The following is a 23,588-nucleotide window of genomic DNA, read 5'->3' as shown; positions in this document are numbered from 1 at the left end:
TCGGTGGAAACCATACAGTGCATTCGGAAAGTATTCAGACAGCTTTACCTTTTCAGCATTGTTACGTTACAGCCTTATTCTAAAACTGATCAATTAAAAAAATGTCCTCATCAATCTACCCACAATACCCCATAATGACAAAGCGAAAACATGTTTTTAGACATATTTGCAAATGTATTACAAATAAAAAACGGAAATACCTTCTTTACGTAAGTATCCAGACCCTTTGCTATGAGTCTCAAAATTAAGCTCAGGTGCATCCTGTTTCCATTGATCATCCTTGAGACGTTTCAACAATTTGATTGGAGTCCACCTGTGGTAAATTCAATTGATTGGACATGATTTGGAAAGGCACACACCCATGAGGTTGAAGGAATTGTCTGTAGAGCTCAGAGACAGGATTGTGTTGAGGCACAGATCTGGGGAAGGGTACCAAAACATTTCTGCAGCTGGCCGCCCGGCTAAACTGAGCAATCGGGGGAGAAGGGCCTTGGTCAGGGAGGTGACTAAGAACCCAATGGTCACTCTGACAGAGCTCCAGAGTTCCTCTGTGGAGATGGGAGAACCTTCCAGAAGTACAACCATCTCTGCAGCACTCCACCAATCAGGCCTTTATGGTAGAGTGGCCAGACGGAAGCCACTCCTCAGTAAAAGGCACATGACAGCCTGGTTGGAGTTTGCAAAAATGCACCTAAAGGACTCTCAGACCATGAGAAACAAGATTCTCTGGTCTGATGAAACCAAGATTTAAGTCTTTGGCCTGAATGCCAAGCATCACGTCTGGAGGAAACCAGGCACCGCTCGTCACCTGGCCATTACCATCCCTACGGTGAAGCATGGTGGTGGCAGCATCATGCTGTGGGGATGTCTTTCAGCGGCAGGGACTGGGAGACTTGTCAGGATCGAGGGAAAGATGAACGGAGCAAATTACAGAGAAATCAATGACCCTAAGCACACTGCTAAGACAACGCAGGAGTGACTTCGGGACAAGTCTTTGAATGTCCTTGAGTGGCCCAGCCCGAGCCTGGACTTGAACCCGATCTAACATCTCTTGAGAGACCTGAAAATAGCTGTGCAGTGACCCTGACCCTCCCCATCCAACCTGACAGAGCTTGAGAGGATCTGCAGAGAAGAATGGGAGAAACTCCCCAAATACAGGTGTGCCAAGCTTGTAGCGTCATACCCAAGAAGACTCAAGGCTGTAATCGCTGCCAAAGGTGCCTCAACAAAGTACTGAGTAAATGGTCTGAATATGTAAATGTCATATTTCAGTCTTTTTTTAAATACATTTGCACATTTTTCTAAAAACCTGTTTTTCCTTTGTCATTATGGGGTATTGTGTGTAGATTGATGAGGATTATTATATTTTTGGATCCATTTTAGATTAAGGCTGTAACCTAACAAAATGTGGATTTCAGTCAGAGTGCAGTATAAATGCAGTATGCAGTAAATACTGCGTCCAAAACCTTCTTTTTTTTTTACTGCAGTAATTTTTCAGTGTAACTGCAGTTATTCTGCAATTACTGCGTCCAAAATACCAGTTGACTGCAGTTACTGCACTTTTACCGCAGTTTCAAAACTGCAATCTTTTTTTGTAAGGGGTCTGAATACTTTCCGAATGCACTATATGTATTTAAGCAAGTAAGCCATATTAGCTATGGTTTTTAAGAACGCAGTAAATGAGGCGGAATGAACTGTTTCGCTGCCAGAGGAGACTCCACCTGATAGCCATGTGTAGCGGGGTAATAATTCACTCCATGGTGCTTTCGGGACAGCTTTATGTAGGCCCTAACAGTTTGTGGGCACCGTTTGTCACCGTTATAGTGCAATTAATGTATTGTTTAGTTTAGTGTAGTGGCTTTGCTGGCATGCAATATTTACATGCTAAAATCGCCACTGGTCACAAGTATGGTCACTTTCCACTGATAGGATTACCTGTAAAGCACCTACTAAGTGAGAAGCTTGCAACGTGATGGTCACCCTATTTATCCTGTCCTGTGTGTTTTGGTGCTGCTTGAGTCAAGCTTTCCTAAAGCATTAGCTATGGAGGCGTGTCCGTAGGAAATTACGTTTCCTTTCGAGGCGTGTCACGGCGATCAAAGCACCTTTTTTCTCCGAGCTACAGTGGACACCGTTGTCGGTAGGCTAATATTACAGCAACAAAGCCAATGGGATTCGGGGTAGGCAAACCGACTGAAAATCGCATGAGTGAGGATACCAAGGATATACTTTTTTAACAGTATTTCTCCAGTATAGGCTGTAGAGCCTACATGTTTTGTAACAGACAAAAATAGAAGACAAAAGGATAAACGGGTGATATTTTGCTGGCTCGAAAAATCGACGCGCTTTCAGTCTGCAACAATGGAATTAAGTTTTATCTTGCCTGCTATTCTCTTCACGCTTTTCGCTATTATTCTGGTGACAACATTGTTCAGTACCAACGATACTACTACTGTCTCGTTCTCTGGCTCTGCTGCATCCAACGCGGATCACTCAAGGGAGGGATCTTTGGCGCAGTCCGGGAGAGAGGTGGTGAAAGCGGGATTAGCTAAATCAGGACCGTCGGTAAATCTCACGGAGAAACAGGGAACAGCAGCAGGGCAAACCTTTACGGACAAATCGGAGGAGGACAGTGAATATCGATCTGTCGGAAAAAGAATGTATCCGGTGGCAGCGGACAGAAGGACAGTTGAGGAGGAGGGACTGCACGCTGCAGAAGTTAGGACCCATGCTGTTCACGAGAAAAAGGTGAAATCTGGCATTATGGTAGGCTAATATAATGTGCTGTATGAGTAGTGTATATGCCTAATATTTTTCATCAGGGTTGGGGAGTAACGGATTACAAAAAAACTAGCTGGAATCCGTTACATTCAGCAAAATAAATACATGTAATCAGATTACAGATACTTTTGAAAAACTAGATTACTTCTAGGATAACTTTTCAACTCGGAAGGGATGTTTGCCAAAAAAAAAAAGACACTTTTCTGTTTTCTGAATAGCTAGGTTTCTATCCAATTGGTGACAGATTTGAATGGGAATACTCTAGAATCCACATAAAGAAAATATGCGCATTTTCCCACCAGTGGTGTGTTTTCACCAAATATACTTTTTGCTGATACTTATTGGTGCATGATGTACCGAATAAAAATCTAAAGTTAAATGTGTTTCCATCGCATTTTCAACTCTTCCTATAGTTTTGTCACAAAGACGGTTGCTTTAAATAACAAATGTGCCTGCTCTGGTCTTGGCTTGTGCACTCTAGCCAACAGCTCGCAGGCACAGTGCAGGCTAGGCTGTGCAGGTATACTCTTAGGGAGACTTAATTAGGTCTGATTAGCCCTGATGGAACGGCTCAGGACCGGAGATGATTAGATTATTATGGACAGGAGCGAGATTATTTTTATTTGTCAAATGGCAGCCAAGCATCGATGATCATGTCACCAGAATAAGACCCTCGATATTTATTGGAAAGGAGCGTCACCTTGCACTTTCACAACCCTTATAAGTTATTTAATCTGTAGCCTAATAAACTGCATGCTTTCCCGAGTTGTAGTGGGAGGACATTTCTAGCATAATTCATTTGAACATTTCTCGCATAATTCATTTTACCCACACAAAAAGATCCCACCATGTCTAGCATATTTGTTTTGTCAACATTTGGAAAGTTGACCTACAATTTTTCTGTTTCCATCAGGCCTGTCATTACATTTTTTTTATCCGACATGTACTTTACTCTCATAAAAAGGTTGGATGGAGACCTGGTTAGTGATACCAAATGAATTTGATGGATCGTGGGAAAAGAGCAGGAATAGGCTTTTGTAGGCTACAGTCTATGTCAGCAAGCAAGTCTCTTCTTCTTCTTATTGGTGTCCTTTAGTAGTGGTTTCTTTGCAGCAATTCGATCATGAAGGCCTGATTCACACAGTCTCCTCTGAACAGTTGATGTTGAGATGTTACTTGAACTCTGTGAAGCATTTATTTGGGCTGCAATTTCTGAGGCTGGTAACTCTAATGAATTTAGCAAGATTCATGACGGAAAAACGTTAACCTGCACCTCTTAAGGGGAAAGGAATGAAAGTAATCAGATTAGGTTACTGAGTTTGGGTTAATCCAAAAATTACGTTACTGATTATAATTTTGGACAGGTAACTGTAACGGATTACATTTAGAAAGTAACTTACCCAACCCTATATTTAATTATACTATTATTTATATATTATATTAGTCACAGAATACATTTTACATTACATTTGAGTCATTTAGCAGATGCTCTTATCCAGAGCGACTTACAATTAGTGCATTGATCTTAAGATAGCTAGGTGAGACAACAACACATCACGATCGTATAAAGTACATTTTCCCTCAACAGAATACACCACTCCTTACCTTGGTCAGGTAGGTATTGCAGGTATTGCGCATTATAGGCAGCTTTTTGGACCAATAAGTTGACACTGTTTACTACACAGCCAACTAAATGGGCTTGTTTGAAATTGCAGCCGATAGTGCAGGCGACTGCCGACTGACTGATCTATATTCACCTTGCATCATAAATAACTCATTATTATTTGTAGATCAGTCATTCACAATTTGCCCATGATACCTTACGATTTTGATCCTCTTGAACACGGCCAATGACAATGGACCCACACGGATGTGACCAAAGACATGACTGAAACAGGAACCAACTTCATGTAGGCTACACAGTGGATAGCCTATATGCAAATTAATATGATATTTGAGGCTCTCTCTCAGATTGTGCAATTTCAGTGTGTGATATGGGGGTTGGAGCCATGTTTAATTTGACATTATAAAGAAACCCTTTTATAAACAATGGCAACCCTGCCATGTTGATCTGAGCCTTGCTGTTGGAAAACCATATTAGTGTCTGACTTTCGGCTGTCGCAGATGTACCTCTCCCGACTTCACCCCTCAACTTTCATCTACAGTCGGTTGCTTTCGCCTTACCACTCAAACTCACTCATTCTCACACGGATAGGCTACAAGAGCCGTGGCCAATACATCACAAATGTCATATTTCTCTGGTAGAGTAAATCACCTCTAAATGAGTCATGCCTATGCTGCAAGTGACCTAGCCTACAAGCATGCCTAAATTATTTGCTGAAGTGCACAGTGGGTGACAGTCCACTATGGCTGACTGGCTGAACCATCACCATAGATACTGAGAAGAAACCATGATGGCTGACTGGCTGAACCATCACCATAGATACTGAGAAGAAACCATGATGGCTGACTGGCTGAACCATCGCCATAGATACTGAGAAGAAACCATGATGGCTGACTGGCTGAACCATCGCCATAGATACTGAGAAGAAACCATGATGGCTGACTGGCTGAACCATCACCATAGATACTGAGAAGAAACCATGATGGCTGACCGGCTGAACCATCACCATATATACTGAGAAGAAACCATGATGGCTGACTGGCTGAACCATCACCATAGATACTGAGAAGAAACCATGATGGCTGACTGGCTGAACCATCGCCATAGATACTGAGAAGAAACCATGATGGCTGACTGGCTGAACCATCACCATAGATACTGAGAAGAAACCATGATGGCTGACCGGCTGAACCATCACCATATATACTGAGAAGAAACCATGAAGGTGTGAAACACGGGTGTCAGAACCTTGGAGAGAGAGGTAAAGAGAAAGGGAGAGCGAGGTGGTAAGGAGAGGATAGATGTGTTACATACTGCACCCCAGCATCTGGGAGAGAGGGAGACAAAGGAGGGGAGAAGACCTAAGCCTGTGTGATTGTAAAGGTGACACATGGGGAGAGTCAGGTGCCAGTCCAGATATTGACTCACAGCCGTCATGCCCAGAACTAAATGACCTACTGTACTTTACACACTCGCCTGCTCTACTGCAGACAGTGTGTGTGAGATCTCTCATTTGATGTTTGCTGCAGTGTATGGTTAAAGCTAGAATCCTTAAGTAGTGAGTGCATACATTTTCGTATTGGTCCCCCATGGGGATTGAACCCACAACCCTGTCGTTGCAAGCGCCATGCTCTACCAACTGAGCCACACGGAACCATACTAGCGAAATGCATAGCACTCAGAATTAAAAAGGTTTTTACCAGGTATTGTTTATCCTGATCAGACAGGTTTTTTACACAAGATAATATATGACAACTACTAGAAATAATAGAACAACATGAAACATCTAAGAAGCCAGGCCTGGTATTAATAGCGGATTTTGAAAAGGCCTTTGATTAAGTAAGACTGGATTTTATTTATAAATGCCTAGATTTTTTTCAATTTCAGTGAGTCTCTTATAAAAGTAATGTATAGCAACCCCAGGTGTAAAATAGTAAATAGCTGCTACTTCTCAGAGAGTTTTGAATTGGCAAGAGGAGTTAAACAAGGGTGTCCGCTGTCACCATATCTATTCGTTATGGCCATCGAAATGCTAGCTATTAAAATCAGATCAAATAACAACATTAGAGGATAAGAAATCCAAGCCTTAAAAAGAAAGGTGTCCATGTATGCCAATGACTCAAGTTTTATATTAAGTCCACAAGCTAGATCCCTGTAATGTCTCATTGAAGATCTAGATAACTTTTCTGGACTAAAACCTAATTATGTACAATATTACGTATTGGATCTTTAAAAAAATACAATATTACGTATTGGATCTTTAAAAAATACAACTTTTACATTACCCTGCAGTTTACCTATAAAATGGGCTGACGGTGAAGTAGACATACTTGGTATTCATATCATAAAAGATAGAAATGAGCTCTCCACAATGAATTTCAATAGAAAACTAGTATAAATAGACAAGATCCTGCAACCATGGAGAGGTAAATACCTCTATTTATGGAAAAGTACACTGATTAACACCTTAGTCTTATCTCAGTTTACTCACTTATGGCGCTGCCTACTCCTGATGATTCGTTTTTCAAATCATATGAGCAAAGAATATTTCGCTTTATCTGGGATGCTAAACCAGACAAGATAAAGCGTGCCTATCTATATAATGAATATGAACTGGGTGGATTGAGATTATTAAATATAAAAGCACTCTCTAAAAGCTTCACTTATACAAAAGTTTTACTTCAAACATAAATGGTTCTCAAGTAGATTACTAAGAAAAGCTCATGCATTGTTTAAAAATGGCCTTTTTGCCTTTGTGCAGATTGCCATGTCTCATTTTCGATTAATTGAAAATGAAACCTTCAAAGTATCTCTTTTTCAAACAAGCATTGCAGAGCTGGTTACAATTTCAATTTCATCCCCCTGAAAAGATAGAAATATTACAACAAATATTATGGTTGAACTCAAATGTGCTGGTTGATAAAAGACCTGTATTTATGGAAAAGATGTTTGAAAAGGGTATTTTGTTTTTTAATTATATTGTACATTGGAATGGTAGAGTTATGTCTTTCATGGAGTTATCAGAATTGTATGGAAAGGTCTGCTCAATACAGATTGCAAAATAGCTGGGAAGAGATTTTGATGTACCGATTCCATGGTACAGGGTGCATGAGTTGATATAAATTATAAAACGACGTAAGATTCAAAACTTTGTGCTTTTCAGCAAAAATTATTGTACAGAATTCTTGCCACCAACAAAATGTTGAATATTTGGGGCATACAATCATCAGAGATCTGCAGATTTAGACTATTTGTTTTGGTATTGCCCTCAGGTAGCCTGTTTCTGGTCTCAGGTTCAGGAATGGCTGAAAAAGCATAACATTCATCTAAAATTGACCCTAGAAATAGTATTGTTGGAGATCTGGAGAGACATGGTCAGTCAATTACTAATATACTAATACTCTTAGTAAAAGTATTTATCTTCAACTCGTAATCTGTGGATTCTATTTGATTAGATAGATTGAAATTGTATGTTAAACATCAAAGCGTAGTTGAAAGATATATGGCGCGTAGAAATCTGAAGAAGGTGGCCAGCAGAGATCGGTGTGATGGGTTGAGGGAAGCTGAGGGTTGGGAAGTGGAATTGGAGACAAGTGGGAGTGGAGTTTCTGGGTGGGGGATAGAATCACAGTCAAAGATAAGTCAAAAGTAAAGTCAAAATAAAAAAGTAAGTTTGAATGACACTGAGGGGCAACGTTGTTACATCTAATGCCTGTTTGCCTGAGGCTGATGCCGCGCTGGTGTTTGTACGCGTGTACACATGCATATACACACACTCGCATTCAAATGCACTCACGTGTACACACACACATGTAAATAGTGCCATACATGCACTCAAACGTATTCAGTTGGGCTTGCTGTTATGATTTTTTGTTGTCCTTGATGTCTTTTGTTTGTTGCATTCTTTTGTTGATTTTGTTGGTTATTGGTGCATTGGGGGGGGTCTTGAGGGTGGGGAGCTTGGGCTGGTGGCCGATAGGTCGCTGGTTCGGTCCCCATTTTGACCTTGTGGGAGATCTGTCGACGTGCCCTTGGGCAGGACGTTGACCCTGGTTGCTTCTGTGGGTCGCTCTGGATGGGAGTCTGTTAGATGACTGAATGTAATGTAAATGTTGAGCGGCTTCACTGCAAGTAGATTGTATGTTTTAATATTCAATAATAAAAAATTAAAATTAAACATCAGTGGCAACCCGTCATTCAGGGCAGGTGAGGCAGAGCCCAACTGTTTTGAGCCCTACCTGTTTAGCAACAAAATAAAAATAAATAAAAATACTCATATATATATATATATATATATATATATATATATATATATATATATATATATATATATATATATATATATATATATATACAGTGGGGAGAACAAGTATTTGATACACTGCCGACTTTGCAGGTTTTCCTACTGACAAAGCATGTAGAGGTCTGTAATTTTTATCATAGGTACACTTCAACTGTGAGAGACGGAATCTAAAACAAAAATCCAGAAAATCACATTGTATGATTTTTAAGTAATTAATTTGCTTTTTATTGCATGACATAAGTATTTGATACATCAGAAAAGCAGAACTTAATATTTGTAACAGAAACCTTTGTTTGCAATTACAGAGATCATATGTTTCCTGTAGGTCTTGACCAGGTTTGCACACACTGCAGCAGAGATTTTGGCCCACTCCTCCATACAGACCTTCTCCAGATCCTTCAGGTTTCGGGGCTGTTGCTGGGCAATACGGACTTTCAGCTCCCTCCAAAGATTTTCTATTGGGTTCAGGTCTGGAGACTGGCTAGGCCACTCCAGGACCTTGAGATGCTTCTTACGGAGCCACTCCTTAGTTGCCCTGGCTGTGTGTTTCGGGTCGTTGTCATGCTGGAAGACCCAGCCACGACCCATCTTCAATGCTCTTACTGAGGGAAGGAGGTTGTTGGCCAAGATCTCGCGATACATGGCCCCATCCATCCTCCCCTCAATACGGTGCAGTCGTCCTGTCCCCTTTGCAGAAAAGCATCCCCAAGAATGATGTTTCCACCTCCATGCTTCACGGTTGGGATGGTGTTCTTGGGGTTGTACTCATCCTTCTTCTTCCTTCCAAACACGGCGAGTGGAGTTTAGACCAAAAAGCTCTATTTTTGTCTCATCAGACCACATGACCTTCTCCCATTCCTCCTCTGGATCATCCAGATGGTCATTGGTAAACTTCAGACGGGCCTGGACATGCGCTGGCTTGAGCAGGGGGGCCTTGCGTGCGCTGCAGGATTTTAATCCATGACGGCGTAGTGTGTTACTAATGGTTTTCTTTGAGACTGTGGTCCCAGCTCTCTTCAGGTCATTGACCAGGTCCTGCCGTGTAGTTCTGGGCTGATCCCTCACCTTCATGATCATTGATGCCCCACGAGGTGAGATCTTGCATGGAGCCCCAGACCGAGGGTGATTGACCGTCACCTTGAACTTCCATTTTCTAATAATTGCGCCAACAGTTGTTGCCTTCTCACCAAGCTGCTTGCCTATTGTCCTGTAGCCCATCCCAGCCTTGTGCAGGTCTACAATTTTATCCCTGATGTCCTTACACAGCTCTCTGGTCTTGGCCATTGTGGAGAGGTTGGAGTCTGTTTGATTGAGTGTGTGGACAGGTGTCTTTTATACAGGTAACGAGTTCAAACAGGTGCAGTTAATACAGGTAATGAGTGGAGAACAGGAGGGCTTCTTAAAGAAAAACGAACAGGTCTGTGAGAGCTGGAATTCTTACTGGTTGGTAGGTGATCAAATACTTATGTCATGCAATAAAATGCAAATGAATTACTTAAAAATCATACAATGTGATTTTCGTTTTAGATTCCGTCTCTCACAGTTGAAGTGTACCTATGATAAAAATTACAGACCTCCTATATGCTTTGTAAGTAGGAAAACCTGCAAAATTGGCAGTGTATCAAATACTTGTTCTCCCCACTGTATATATATTTATATATACTGTATATATTTTTAATTGGCATATTTTGCATGTAATTTGGGCATTCATTTGTGTTACATACAGTGGGGGAAAAAAAGTATTTAGTCAGCCACCAATTGTGCAAGTTCTCCCACATAAAAAGATGAGAGGCCTGTAATTTTCATCATGGGTACACATCAACTATGACAGACAAATTGAGAAAAATAAATCCAGAAAATCACATTGTAGGATTTTTAATGAATTTATTTGCAAATTATGGTGGAAAATAAGTATTTGGTCACCTACAAACAAGCAAGATTTCTGGCTCTCACAGACCTGTAACTTCTTCTTTAAGAGGCTCCTCTGTCCTCCACTCGTTACCTGTATTAATGGCACCTGTTTGAACTTGTTATCAGTATAAAAGACACCTGTCCACAACCTCAAACAGTCACACTCCAAACTCCACTATGGCCAAGACCAAAGAGCTGTCAAAGGACACCAGAAACAAAATTGTAGACCTGCACCAGGCTGGGAAGACTGAATCTCCAATAGGTAAGCAGCTTGGTTTGAAGAAATCAACTGTGGGAGCAATTATTAGGAAATGGAATACATACAATACCACTGATAATCTCCCTCGATCTGGGGCTCCACGCAAGATTTCACCCCGTGGGGTCAAAATGATCACAAGAACGGTGAGCAAAAATCCCAGAACCACACGGGGGGACCTAGTGAATGACCTGCAGAGAGCTGGGACCAAAGTAACAAAGCCTACCATCAGTAACACACTACCCCGCCAGGGACTCAAATCCTGCAGTGCCAGACGTGTCCCCCTGCTTAAGCCAGTACATGTCCAGGCCCGTCTGAAGTTTGCTAGAGTGCATTTGGATGATCCAGAAGAGGATAGGGAGAATGTCATATGGTCAGATGAAACCAAAATAGAACTTTTTGGTAAAAACTCAACTCGTTGTGTTTGGAGGACAACGAATGCTGAGTTGCATCCAAAGAACACCATACCTACTGTGAAGCATGGGGGTGGAAACATCATGCTTTTTTGGGCTGTTTTTCTGCAAAGGGACCAGGACGACTGATCCGTGTAAAGGAAAGAATGAATGGGGCCATGTATCGTGAGATTTTGAGTGAAAACCTCCTTCCATCAGCAAGGGCATTGAAGATGAAACATGGCTGGGTCTTTCAGCATGACAATGATCCCAAACACACCGCCCGGGCAACGAAGGAGTGGCTTCGTAAGAAGAATTTCAAGGTCCTGGAGTGGCCTAGCCAGTCTCCAGATCTCAACCCCATAGAAAATCTTTGGAGGGAGTTGAAAGTCTGTGTTGCCCAGCTACAGCCCCAAAACATCACTGCTCTAGAGGAGATCTGCATGGAGGAATGGGCCAAAATACCAGCAACAGTGTGTGAAAACCTTGTGAAGACTTACAGAAAACGTTTGACCTGTGTCATTGCCAACAAAGGGTATATAACAAAGTATTGAGAAACTTTTGTTATTGACCAAATACTTATTTTCCACCATAATTTGCAAATAAATTCATTAAAAATCCTACAATGTGATTTTCTGGATTTTATTTTCTCATTTTGTCTGTCATAGTTGACGTGTACCTATGATGAAAATTACAGGCCTCTCTCATCTTTTTAAGTGGGAGAACTTGCACAATTGGTGGCTGACTACTTTTTTCCCCCACTGTATCAGTTTGTAAACAATGTAAAAAAAAATATACAAATCCTTGAGTTAATAAAACCGCATACAAACATGGTCTCTTGCGTAAGGGAGCTCCAAAATGCAGGTGTTTCAGCCTAGCTCAGTGCTTTCTGTGGTGGAGGGGCAGCCAGCGAAAGCACAGAGCGTAGGCATTGGTCATTTTGTCTAGTTGCGCCGTTATTGGCTCAGTGTTCTGTCAATCATGGGGATACTACGTCACCACATAATCTTCAGGGAGAGCTAGGCAGTTTAAGCCCCCTTGGGTGTTGCCATAGATTTACATTAGAAGTGCCCATCCAAGAAGGGACAAGGTCATTGACCACAGATAAAATGACATCAAATCACATTATATCTACCTTAGCTTTGATAGGACTGATCATGTCAACATCATACTTTAAAAATCTTAGCTAGCTAGCAAGCAAGCTAGCTAGCTAGACAAGCAGTCATCATCATGAATCACGTTGACAATCTACTGGCAAATCCTTTTCAGTCCTTGTCAGATTACATTTACATTTTAGTCATTTAGCAGACGCTCTTATCCAGAGTGACTTACATGAGCAATTAGGGTTAAGTGCCTTGCTTAAGGGCACATCGACAGATTTTTCACCTAGTCGGCTCGGGGATTAGAACCAGCGACCTTTCGGTTACTGGCACAACGCTCTTACCCACTAAGCTACCTGCCGCCCTTCAGATGAAGATAAATGATATACTGATAAAAAATATAAACGCAACATGCAACAATTTCAATGATTTTACTGAGTTACAGTTCATATAAGGAAATCAGTCAATTGAAATAAATAAATTAGGCCCTAATATATGGATTTCACATGACTGGGCAGCGCCGCAGCCATGGGTGGGCCTGGGAGGGCATAGGAGGGAACCCACTGGGGAGCCAGGCCCAGCCAATCAGAATTCGTTTTTCCCCACAAAAGGGCTTTATTACAGACAGAAATTCTCCTTAGTTTCATCAGCTGTCTGGGTGGCTGGTCTCAGACCATCCCGTAGGTGAAGAAGCCAGATGTGGAGGTCCTGGACTGGCGTGTTTACACGTGGTCTAGAATTACATTTCTTATGGTAGAGAAATGAACATTCAATTCTCTGGCAACAGCTCTGTTGGACTTTCCTGCAGTCACTATGCCAATTGCATGCTCCCTCAAAACTTGAGACATCTGTGGCATTGTGTTGTGTGACAAAACTGCACATTTTCGAGTGTACTTTTATTGTCCCCAGCACAAGGTGCACCTGTGTAATGATCATTCTATTTAATCAGCTTCTTGATATGCCACACCTGTGAGGTGGATGGATTATCTTGGCAAATGAGAAAGGGTCATTAACAGGGATGTAAACAATTTGAGAGAAATAAGCTTTTTGTGCGTATGAAACATTTCTGGGATCTTTTATTTCAGCTTATGAAACATGGGACCAACACTTTACATGTTGCGTTTATATTTTTGTTCTGTATAGATAAAACGTATCGGTGTTCATCGGCCATTGGACATAAACTGAAATATCACATCCCGTTGGCTTTGTTGGTGTAATATTAGCCTACCGACAACGGTGTCCACTGTAGCTCCGAGACAGTAGACAAAATGTGCTTTGATCGCTGTGACACGCTTCCATAGCTAATGCTTTAGGAAAGCTTGACTCAAGTAGCACCAAAACACACAGGGCAGGATAAATAGGGTGACCATCACGTTGCAAGCTTCTCACTTAGGATTACCTGTAAAGCACCTACTATCAGTGGACAGTGAGCATACTTGTGACCAGTGGCGACTTTAGCATGTAAATATTGCCGGGGCTGTAGAGGATTCTTTGCACAGTGCTGATATTCTCTTATTCTTAAACAAACCTTAAGCTTTAGAAAATGACACAGACAACAACTTCTGAGTGTATATATAAAATATATTTAGTTATGCAATTGCAGGTGGAAGTTAATACAGAGTCACACAGGATTTGGATGGCTCCTCATAAGTTCTACAAAGTGTCATAAAACAATCTCTGCCTTTTATACAAGTACGCCCCCACCTGGGCAGATCAGGAGCCATCTTGTTCTCTTCCTGTGGCTATGTGTATCAAGTCATAGCGCACAAACAAGTGATAACGTTAGCTCCGTCACTGCCCATATCTCCACACAGCTGTGCCCTTGGAAGATAGCAAAAGACAGGATGAACTGAAAGACTGTGGTCACTCTGAGGCTCTTTGTTTTAACCGTGTGACTGGGTTACTCTGAAGCAACGAGAAAAAATACAGGTCTATCTCCATCCCATGTCCTTGACTACACACCCAGACCAGCTGCAGGGAGCTAGAGGGGACCCTCCTCATGAAAAGCACAGCATTGGTAGTTAAGAAATGTCTCTACTATTGTTAAGCATATTAATAGTTAACTATCAATATTAAACAATTCAGGCAAATACGTGTATTCCCCAACAGGGCAAACGCATGCCAGCAAAGCCAATACACAACACTAAACAACACATTAATTGCACTATAACGGTGACAAATATCTCTGTACTTTGCTCTGTTCATCTTTCTCTTGATCCTGACTACTCTCCTAGTCCCTGCCGCTGAAAAACATCCCCACAGCATAATGCTGCCACCACCATGCTTCACCGTAGGGCTGGTGCCAGGCTTCCTCCAGACGTGATCATATTTTCACCCATGAGACTATTCTCAATTTAATATTGTCTTTACTAATATGTCAAATTAGTTTCGATTTAGAATGGCCCATTATCGAATGGGCATGAACAGGGGCAGGGGAAATAGGACATGTCATCCGTACGCACTCCAATAGCGAATAGAGGCTGCTTTCCCACATTTTCGTTTTTAAGCCTGGTAGGCTACCCCGGTTTTATAATGGAGCAGCTGAGAAATAAACATAGTAGCAGTTCGGATCCTCCTCTTTTTAGTGTCAACCAGCAAAACTCTGCTTTCACATGGGACTGCATATAGAAATGTCTGGGCTTATAAGAACACTTATTTCACTTCACGCATAAACCACTGTTTGAGGAGCATGCAGCCTCTGGCTGCGCGACAGGTAATACTTCCGCCCAAACTCTGTATGCCATGTGCTCTCCAGCCATGTTCCTGCAGCTACCCAGTGCTTAATTTGGGAAACCAAGAGAAATCTGTTCGGGAACATCGATAGTTAAATGTTTTCACAACTAAACATATTTAATAAAGCTGTTGACAGCCCCTATCTCTGCGCACGTGAGAAAGGAATGAAGGAGAAAGAGGAGGAGATGGAAATGCATGCCAGTGAGATATCCTGTAGCTAAAGGTAATGTCAGCCTATTAATTATGAAAATATAAAAAATGCCCTATTACTAGGCTGTTTAAAATCAAATACAAATTCACTATAATTGTAGGCTCTCTGTAAGCCGCCCTGCACAATCAATGAACCAACGCATCACCTAGGCCTATACGTTCTCTCCCACACTCATGGATATAAAGTTTAGTATGGTCTAGTCCAGAGGTTCCCAAACTCTTTTGGCCCATGACCCCATTTTGAGATCTGAAGATTCTTGCGACCCCAACTATGTAAAAAAGAACATTGTCCCCATACCAAACGTAACATACACTGAACAAAAATATACTGAACAAAACTATAAACTTAACATGCAACAATTTCAAAGATTTTACTCAGTTACAGTTCATATAAGGAAAACATTTAAATACATTTATTAGGTCCTAATCTATGGATTTCACATGACAGATTCACTACATGACCAAAGGAATGTGGACACCTGCTCGTCGAACATTCATTCCAAAATCATGGGCATTAATATGGAGTTGGTCCCGCCTTTGCTGCTATAACAGCCATTCTTCTGGGAAGGCTTTCTACTAGATGTTGGAACATTGCTGCAGGGACTTGCATCCGTTCAGCCACGAGCATTAGTGAGGTCGGGCACTGATGTTGGGCGATTAGGCCTGGCTCGCAGTCGGTGTTCCAATTCATCCCAAAGGTGTTCGATGGGGTTGAGGTCAGGGCTCTGTGCAGGCCAGTCAAGTTCTTCCACACCGATCTCGACAAACCATTTCTGTATGGACCTCGCTTTGTGCACGGGGCATTGTCATGCTGAAACAGGAAAGGGCCTTCCCCAAACCATTGCCACAAAGTTGGAATCACAGAATCGTCTAGAATGTCATTGTATGTTGTAGCGTTAAGATTTCCCTTCACTGGAACTAAGGGGCCTAGACCGAACAATGAAAAACAGCCCCAGACCATTATTCCTCCTTCACCTAACTTTACAGTTGTCACTATGCATTCAGGCAGGTAGCGTTCTCCTGGCATCAGCCAAACCCAGATTTGTCCATCGGACTGCTAGGTGGTGAAGCGTGATTCATCACTCCAGAGAACGCGTTTCCACTGCTCCAGAGTCCAATGACGGCGAGCTTTACACCACTCCAGCCTACACTTGGCATTGCACATGGTGATCTTAGGCTTGTGTGCGGCTACTCGGCCATGGAAACCAATTTCATGAAGCTCCCGACTAACAGTTATTGTGCTGACGTTGCTTCCTGAGGCAGTTTGGAATTCGATAGTGAGTGTTGCAACCGAGGACAGACGATTTCTACCTGCTTCAGCACTCGGCGGTCCCGTTCTGTGAGCTTGTGTGGCCTACCACTTCACGCTGAGTCGTTGTTGCTGAGTCGTTGACATTTCCACTTCACAATAACAGCACTTAGAGTTGAATGGGGCAGCTCTAGCAGGGCAGAAATTTGACGAACTGACTTGTTTGAAAGGTGGCAACCTATGACAGTGCCACGTTGAAAGTCACTGAGCTCTTCAGTAAGGCGATTTTACTGCCAATGTTTGTCTATGGAGATTGCATGGCTGTGTGCTCGATTTTATACACCTGTCAGCAACAGGTGTGGCTGAAATAGCCGAATCCACTAATTTGAAGGGGTGTCCACATACTTTTGTGTGTGTGTGTATGTATGTATGTATGTATATATATATATATATATATATATATTATATATATATTATATATATATATATAGTGTACATTTAAAAAGAAAGTATGGGTGTGGATCAGAAAACCAGTCAGTATCTTGTGTGACCACCATTTGCCTCATGCAGAGCGACACATTCGCATAGAGTTGATCAGGCTGTTGATTGTGGCATGTGGAATGTTGTCCCACTCCTCTTCAATGGCTGTGCGAAGTTGCTGGAAATTGGCGGGAACTAGAACACTCTGTCGTACACATCGATCCAGAGCATCCCAAATATGCTCAATGGATGACATGTCTGGTGAGTATGCAGGCCATGGAAGAACTGGGACATTTTCAGCTTCCAAGAATTGTTTACAGATCCTTGCGACATGGGGCCGTGCATTATCATGCTGAAACATGAGGTGATGGCGGCGGATGAATGGCACGACAATGGGCCTCAGGATCTCGTCTCTGTGCATTCAAATTGCCATCGATAGAATGCAATTGTGTTCGTTGTCCGTAGCTTATGCCTGCCCATACCATAACCCCACCACCACCATAAGGCACTCTGTTCACAAAGTTAACATCAGAAAACCGCTCGCCGACACGACGCCATACACGCTGTCTGCCATCTGCCCGGTACAGTTGAAACCGGGATTCATCCATGAAGAGCACACTTCTCCAGCATGCCAGTGGCCATCGAAGGTGAGCATTTGCCCACTGAAGTTGGTTACAATGGCGAACTACAGTCAGGTCAAGACCCTGGTGAGGACGACAAGCATGCAGATGAGCTTCCCTGAGATGGTTTCTAACAGTTTGTGCAGAAATTCTTTGGTTGTGCTAACCCACAGTTTCATCAGCTGTCCGGGTGGCTGGTCTCAGACGATCCTGCAGGTGAAGAAGCCGGATGTTGAGGTCCTGGGCTGGCGTGGTTACACGTGGTCTGCGGTTGTGAGGCCGGTTGGACGTACTGCCAAATTCTCTAAAACAACATTCTCTTATGGTAGAGAAATGAACATTCAATTCTCTGGCAACAGCTCTGGTGGACATTCCTGCAGTCAGCATGTAAATTGCAAGCTCCCTCAAAACTTGAGACATCTGTGTGTTGTGTGACAAAACTGCACATTTTAGAGTGGCCTTTTATTGTCCCCACCACAAGGTGCACCTGTGTAATGATCATGCTGTTTAATCAGCTTCTTGATATGCCACACCTGTCAGGTGGGTGGATTATCTTGGCAAAGACTAAATGCTCACTAACAGGCATGTAAACAAATTTGTGCACACAATTTGAGAGAAATAAGCTTTTTGTGTGTATGGAAATTTTCTGGGATCTTTTATTTCAGCTCATGAAACATGGCACCAACACTTTACGTGTTGTGTTTATATTTTTGTTCAGTATATCATCCCGGATTTACATTTAGTGTGTTACGTCTAGTCTATGAGACCAGGCTGTGTCATGTTCTTATCCCATATCTCTACATAGTTTTGCAAATAGGCGTTTGCGCAGTGGATGCGGTTTGATGTAGTTTACAATTAAAGTTACCTGCTGCAGTATATCTCCAAGTTCTGTGCTCAGCTCTTTTGCTGCCAGTTGCTCTCGGTGTGTCATACAATGCGTCCATATGGCAGAGTGAGACACATTCATAACTAGAGTGCAGAGGCCTGCCCGCCGTCCCGTAAAAGATGGAGCCCCATCTGTGCAAAAACCCACCATTTGATCGCATGGAATCTGTTTTTCGTCAATATAGCCACGCAGCACGCTGAACATCCCCTGTGCCATTTCATGCTCGGGAATCGTGAGAAAGAAGAATATGTGCTCGTGAATAGCATCCCCTGACATGTATAGCAAACATATGTCAATGTATGGGCATCTCGGCCCTCACAGCTAACGTCCATTTGGAGAGCATAAGCTGGAGAGTTTTTGAGTCGTTCAGTCAGTTTCCTCTTGATTGCTAGCAATAGCATACATTCTTCGTTACAGTGTTATCTGTCAAAGGTATTGATGTGAGTTTCTGTGCCTCTGCCTTCCCACACATTGTTTTCACTTAATCAATTGCGGCCGGTAAAATCAGTCTATATATATATATATATATATATATTTATATTTATTATTATTATTATTATTATTATTATTATTCTTTTTTTTCAGGATTTTGGAAATTCTCCCACAACCCCATTTTCATAACAGGCGAACCCACATGGGGTCGCGACCCCTAGTTTGGGAACTGCTGGTTTAATCCAATGTTTCTCTCCCTCTCGCTTCCTGTCTCACTTCCTCTCTGACAGTCTGGCCAACGGTGCTCGACCTCAAACCCTGCCTCAGCGCCGGTGGACATTCCAGGTAGAGACTTTGGTCACCTACAGTTCCCTGAGGGGGGGTCGCTACTGTGCCCTTTCTCCTACCGACAGACAGGGGGTGCCATAGAGAGCCCAGAGTACAGCAACGGTGAGTAAGCTACTGCTTCAACCACTGTGGATGGAGCAGTGGCCACCAACTTTGGTCCTGTTGATTTACATAATTTGCCGGCTTTTGTTTCAGCCTAGCAGTAACACACCTGATTTCAGCTAATCAAGGTCTTGGTGATCAGTTGATCAGTAGACTCAGGTGTGTTAGTGTTGGCTGGAACAAAAGCTGGCACAGCATGTAGCTCTCCAGGACTAGGGCTGGTGACTGACCACTGGGATTCAAACAGCACCAAGAGAGCCTTTTCTCTTAGCAGATATGGAGGAAGTGGATGCAGACGGTGCGCGCCTGAAATACATCCCCGGCATGCTGCGGACCAGCCAGATGGAGAAGATGATGACCAAAGAGGAGCTGGAGGAGGAACAGAGGTCAGTGCTGGGCTGCATCTCAATACTCTGACGTGGCTTCCTCTCCTAGTCTCCTCCCCTTTCCCCATATTTAACTGCCACTGCATACCAGCAGTAACTGGCCGTGTCCGAATACCCATACTTGCATTCTAAATAGTAGGATGTGACATTTTTTAAAGTTAGTATGCTTTAAAATGCCAGGATGACATACTCATTTCAGCTTTTCATCTAGTAGAATTTGCTGTACACTTTTGAGGAAGACAATTGTCTTTTCAGATCCACGTGCGTTTGATAACGGCTGATAATCGGAATAGGGGACGCGCTCTAACAAAATACACGAATGGCGGGGAACAAGCGCGATTGTGCATTACATGGCGCTTTCTCAGTATGGATGAGCTTAGTATGTTAATATTTGTTACTTACTGCATACATTTTTACTAAACAGTACATCCTAAATAGTATGTAGTACGATTAGTACACAGTATGTAGTTTTAGTAAGTAGTAGACAAGATTTCGGACACGGCCATTATAAAATGTATTTCCCACTGTTTAACCCTCTCCTGTCCAGCTTCCTCTGCTACCTAACCGCCCCTCTCCACCTCTCCAAGCGTCAGTGTGTGTCAGTGTGTGTCAGTGTGTGTCAGTGTGTGTTGTCTCTGTGAGGTTGGCTGTGCTTAGCAGCTGCTTCTATCCACGGCACCAATGGGGACTTAGGACCAGGGCTCCGAAAACAAGGCACAGGAAAGAAAGAAAGACCTCCAATTAGTTGAAGGAGAAACACAAAACTGACCTTAGATCAGTGTTCCAGGGCAGCTTCATCTTACTCCAGCAGAAACCCAGGCCTCCTATTCAGAGACCCACTCAGGCCTGGTGTCTGTCTGTAACACCTGTGTCCTGCTCTCTGTTTCTGCAGGGTAGAGTTCACCACTGACTTTACCTCTCTGTAAGCCCATCGGACAGACAGACAGACATGCAGACAGACAGGGGCTGTAGTAAAAACATGGTAAGGTATGAACATATGAATTGCGCTCATTCATTAGGGTCGTCATTGCCTGACCATGCTAGGATGGATGGATGTGCTTAATTTCTAACCTCCGATGTGATTTTTAACCTTAAACTAAACTGACACCAAAAAGCAAAGGTATTTGAAATGTATTCCGCTCTGAAGCCACTTGTTTTTTCAAGCATGGCCATCTAGTGACCTACCACCCAGTCCCCTGGCCTCATGCTTATACCAGATGTCTCTCACCTCCATTCCTCGAGAGACCAGCAGACGCTGCTGCCCTCCAGGACTGGACCTGTCCCATATCCCCATGTCCCTCATCCGTACCACATGCTCCTCAACCCTTACCCTCCTCCTCCTCCTCCTCTTTCTTGCTCCATCCCCCCAGCTCCCCTGAGGATGTTGCCATGGTTCCCATGTGTTAAGTATAAATCAGGTGTTTCTCAGGGGTAGATAAGGTGTTGATTGGAAATAACTGTCACCTGTGTGCCTCCAGGGATCACTTCAGACCAGATGACACTTCGCCTATTTAATACAACTCATATGGCAATTCCCCATTTGACCAATAGGTGGTGCATTGCATCACCAAACGCAGGTTAGCGTGTTTTGTCATGAGTCTTGTTCTGGAGGCAGCTCTGCAGAGGGGTCACTAGAGCTGGCACAGCAACAGTCATAAGAGCTGATATTAATCCTAACCTTAACACTAATCTTAGCCACACTGCTAACCCTAATGCCTAACCTTAAAAATTTTCATTAATTTTTACGATATAGACAATTTTGACTTTGCAGCTGGCCCATCTAGCGGAAATCGCTCAGTTCTGCCTCCAGGACAAGACTCATCCCAATAAATGTCAATCTGCTCACCAAACTGTTATTTGGCAGTTAGTTTGCACCTGGCTTGCTGGTTTGCTGATTAAGAGCAAACAATTAAATTACTTTATTTTCGTTTCAGATTTGATCCAGACAGTGTGATATGTTTTGGTTTTTAGAGATCGTTTCAGTGGCCATTTTGCTCACACCATATTCACTGTTCTATGTTGGCTTTGTTTCTCCATGCTGCACTTGGCTGAGTTGGGCTGTACCATCATCAAGCTTTGCTGACCTATGTTCTGCACTTTTATCATTAACCACTTGTCATTAACCATCTGTGTATGTGTGTAGACTAGAGTTGATGTTTAAAAACCTGCCTGTCCCTGTGGGCTCTATCTCTATCATTGGCCAGGTGAGAGCAGCAGGGTGGAGACTCAGATTTGTTTACCTGTGTGTTTTTCCCAGGGTGCAACGGGAGCAGCTGGCAGCCATCTTCCAGCTGCTGAAGGAGAACCAGGAGACGTTTGGGGAGGTGTCAGAGGGAGACGTGGAGGAGCAGCTCAGACTCTACAACATCTGAACCGCTACTCAACTCACACTCTACTACAAGTCTACTAGTTTGCTGTACTACGTCTAACTCTACTTTCCCCAAACTCTACTCTGTTAATCCCACATAAAACTGACAATCAAGATTAAGGTACATTCACATGGTCCCCTGGGTTTCAAAGGGGGCGTTGTTTCAAAGGTCCACTCTATTTTGAACTGTATACCATTCTCTGAAGATTGAGGCATTGAAATAACCAATAAGGCTTTGGATAGTTGGACCTGAGTCATTTGATTGGTCTGGTACAATCTAAGACAGTGGTATTCAAAGTCGGGGTCGCGACCAGGGAAACTGCAGTGGGGTCGCCAACATGTTTTTTATTTATTTACAAAATGTACAACAATTAAGATTACACATTATTGTATGGGACAATATACAAACGTTTTTGAGAAAGATCATTTGAAAAATACAATTGTATTGAGGAAATGTATTTATTGGTTTGTTTTCATTTTGATAAGAGAGGAAAATGTAATTAATTAAAGGTTTTTGGTTGATGTAAAAATCTAAATTTACAGATTTTAAGGTTGTGTCATTAGATTTGGGGTGGGGTCGCAAGAAATTCTTGGGAGAAAAATGGGGCCCTCACTGAAAGAGTTTGAATACCACTGATCTAAGAGGTTCTTATACCGTACACACCCATGAAAGCCAACAGTTTCGGCAAGCCTCATGGTGAAACAACATACACTTATCTGAATGCACCTCATTCCTTTCACCTTTCCTCACCAACATCCTTCTCTCACCCATCGCTATCTCTCCTCACCCTTTTCAAGGCAGCAGATGTCCTTCTCTAGACCCCTCTGTGCAAACAAACAACATTGGCACCAACACAAACATGTACATTAGATACTGCTGTTTGTTACTTCTTAATGGTTTAATACCATTCAAAACAATAAACACACTGTAATTGATACAAGTAATGGTGTCATCATTGTGTCAGTTCTGGGTTTTGTTGTCTTCCCTGTGTGTGCGTGTGTCCATGCGTGGCTGGCAATGTCATCTGTGACTAAATACCTGTAATAATAAAAATAATGGTACATTTTACTTATTTGTCAGGGGTGAGAGTGGTGATTTTTTTTTTTTTGCATATCTGGAAGGGTTCTGTGATGGTTGTGAAGAATCATCCTGTTCTTTCTCTCACCACCATGTTTTCCTTTGTGCCACGAAATGCTACTAATTTTAGGCTACTGGTTGCAGTGAAAGTACGTTAAACAACAAGTTACTAAATGTTGAGTATTTACGCCAACCGTCAGTGGCTGTGTTGTATCAGTTTAAGTGGTTGATGGTTATGTTGTCAAAGGTTGAGCACCTCTTTTAACACTGTCAGTATTGCAATCTTTATAAAAGCATGTGAAAATAAAGAGCTGGACTGTTAAGAGGAT

The 23,588-nt window shown here is 42.6% G+C and overlaps 1 protein-coding gene across 5 annotated transcripts; it reads left to right on the top strand.

The window, feature by feature from the left end:
* The first annotated feature begins 2,066 nt into the window (after nucleotides 1–2,066).
* Nucleotides 2,067–23,122, top strand: LOC121575494. Of its 5 annotated transcripts, none has more exons than XR_006002347.2 (5): nucleotides 2,067–2,766; nucleotides 19,268–19,427; nucleotides 19,699–19,813; nucleotides 20,706–20,795; nucleotides 21,184–21,550. XR_006002347.2 is itself a non-coding variant. In XM_041888620.2 (4 exons), exons 1-4 carry the CDS (start codon nucleotides 2,362–2,364, stop codon nucleotides 22,183–22,185), a joined length of 795 nt encoding a protein of 264 aa, XP_041744554.2. In that variant the 5' UTR covers nucleotides 2,077–2,361; the 3' UTR covers nucleotides 22,186–23,122. The 5 variants fall into 5 exon arrangements, 3 of the variants coding, with proteins under 3 accessions (XP_041744554.2, XP_041744570.2, XP_041744562.2); XR_006002346.2 differs by lacking the exon at nucleotides 21,184–21,550 and adding an exon at nucleotides 22,071–22,159 and having other exon boundaries at nucleotides 2,068–2,766; XM_041888620.2 differs by lacking the exons at nucleotides 20,706–20,795; nucleotides 21,184–21,550 and adding an exon at nucleotides 22,071–23,122 and having other exon boundaries at nucleotides 2,077–2,766.
* The last annotated feature ends 466 nt before the right edge of the window (nucleotides 23,123–23,588 follow it).

Source organism: Coregonus clupeaformis, chromosome 1 (genome assembly GCF_020615455.1).
Source record: "Coregonus clupeaformis isolate EN_2021a chromosome 1, ASM2061545v1, whole genome shotgun sequence".
Lineage (NCBI taxonomy): Eukaryota > Metazoa > Chordata > Actinopteri > Salmoniformes > Salmonidae > Coregonus > Coregonus clupeaformis.
This window is presented reverse-complemented; position numbering and strand designations above follow the sequence as displayed.

What these genes read in the sequence shown, in the direction of transcription:
- LOC121575494 (XM_041888620.2), top strand. Translation starts at nt 2,362, where the DNA reads ATGGAATTAAGTTTTATCTTGCCTGCTATTCTCTTCACGCTTTTCGCT. An exon ending in AGGTGAAATCTGGCATTATG is followed by an intron (nt 2,767 to 19,267) that starts GTAGGCTAATAT and finishes CCTCTCTGACAG; the next exon opens with TCTGGCCAACGGTGCTCGAC. An exon ending in GAGCCCAGAGTACAGCAACG is followed by an intron (nt 19,428 to 19,698) that starts GTGAGTAAGCTA and finishes CTTTTCTCTTAG; the next exon opens with CAGATATGGAGGAAGTGGAT.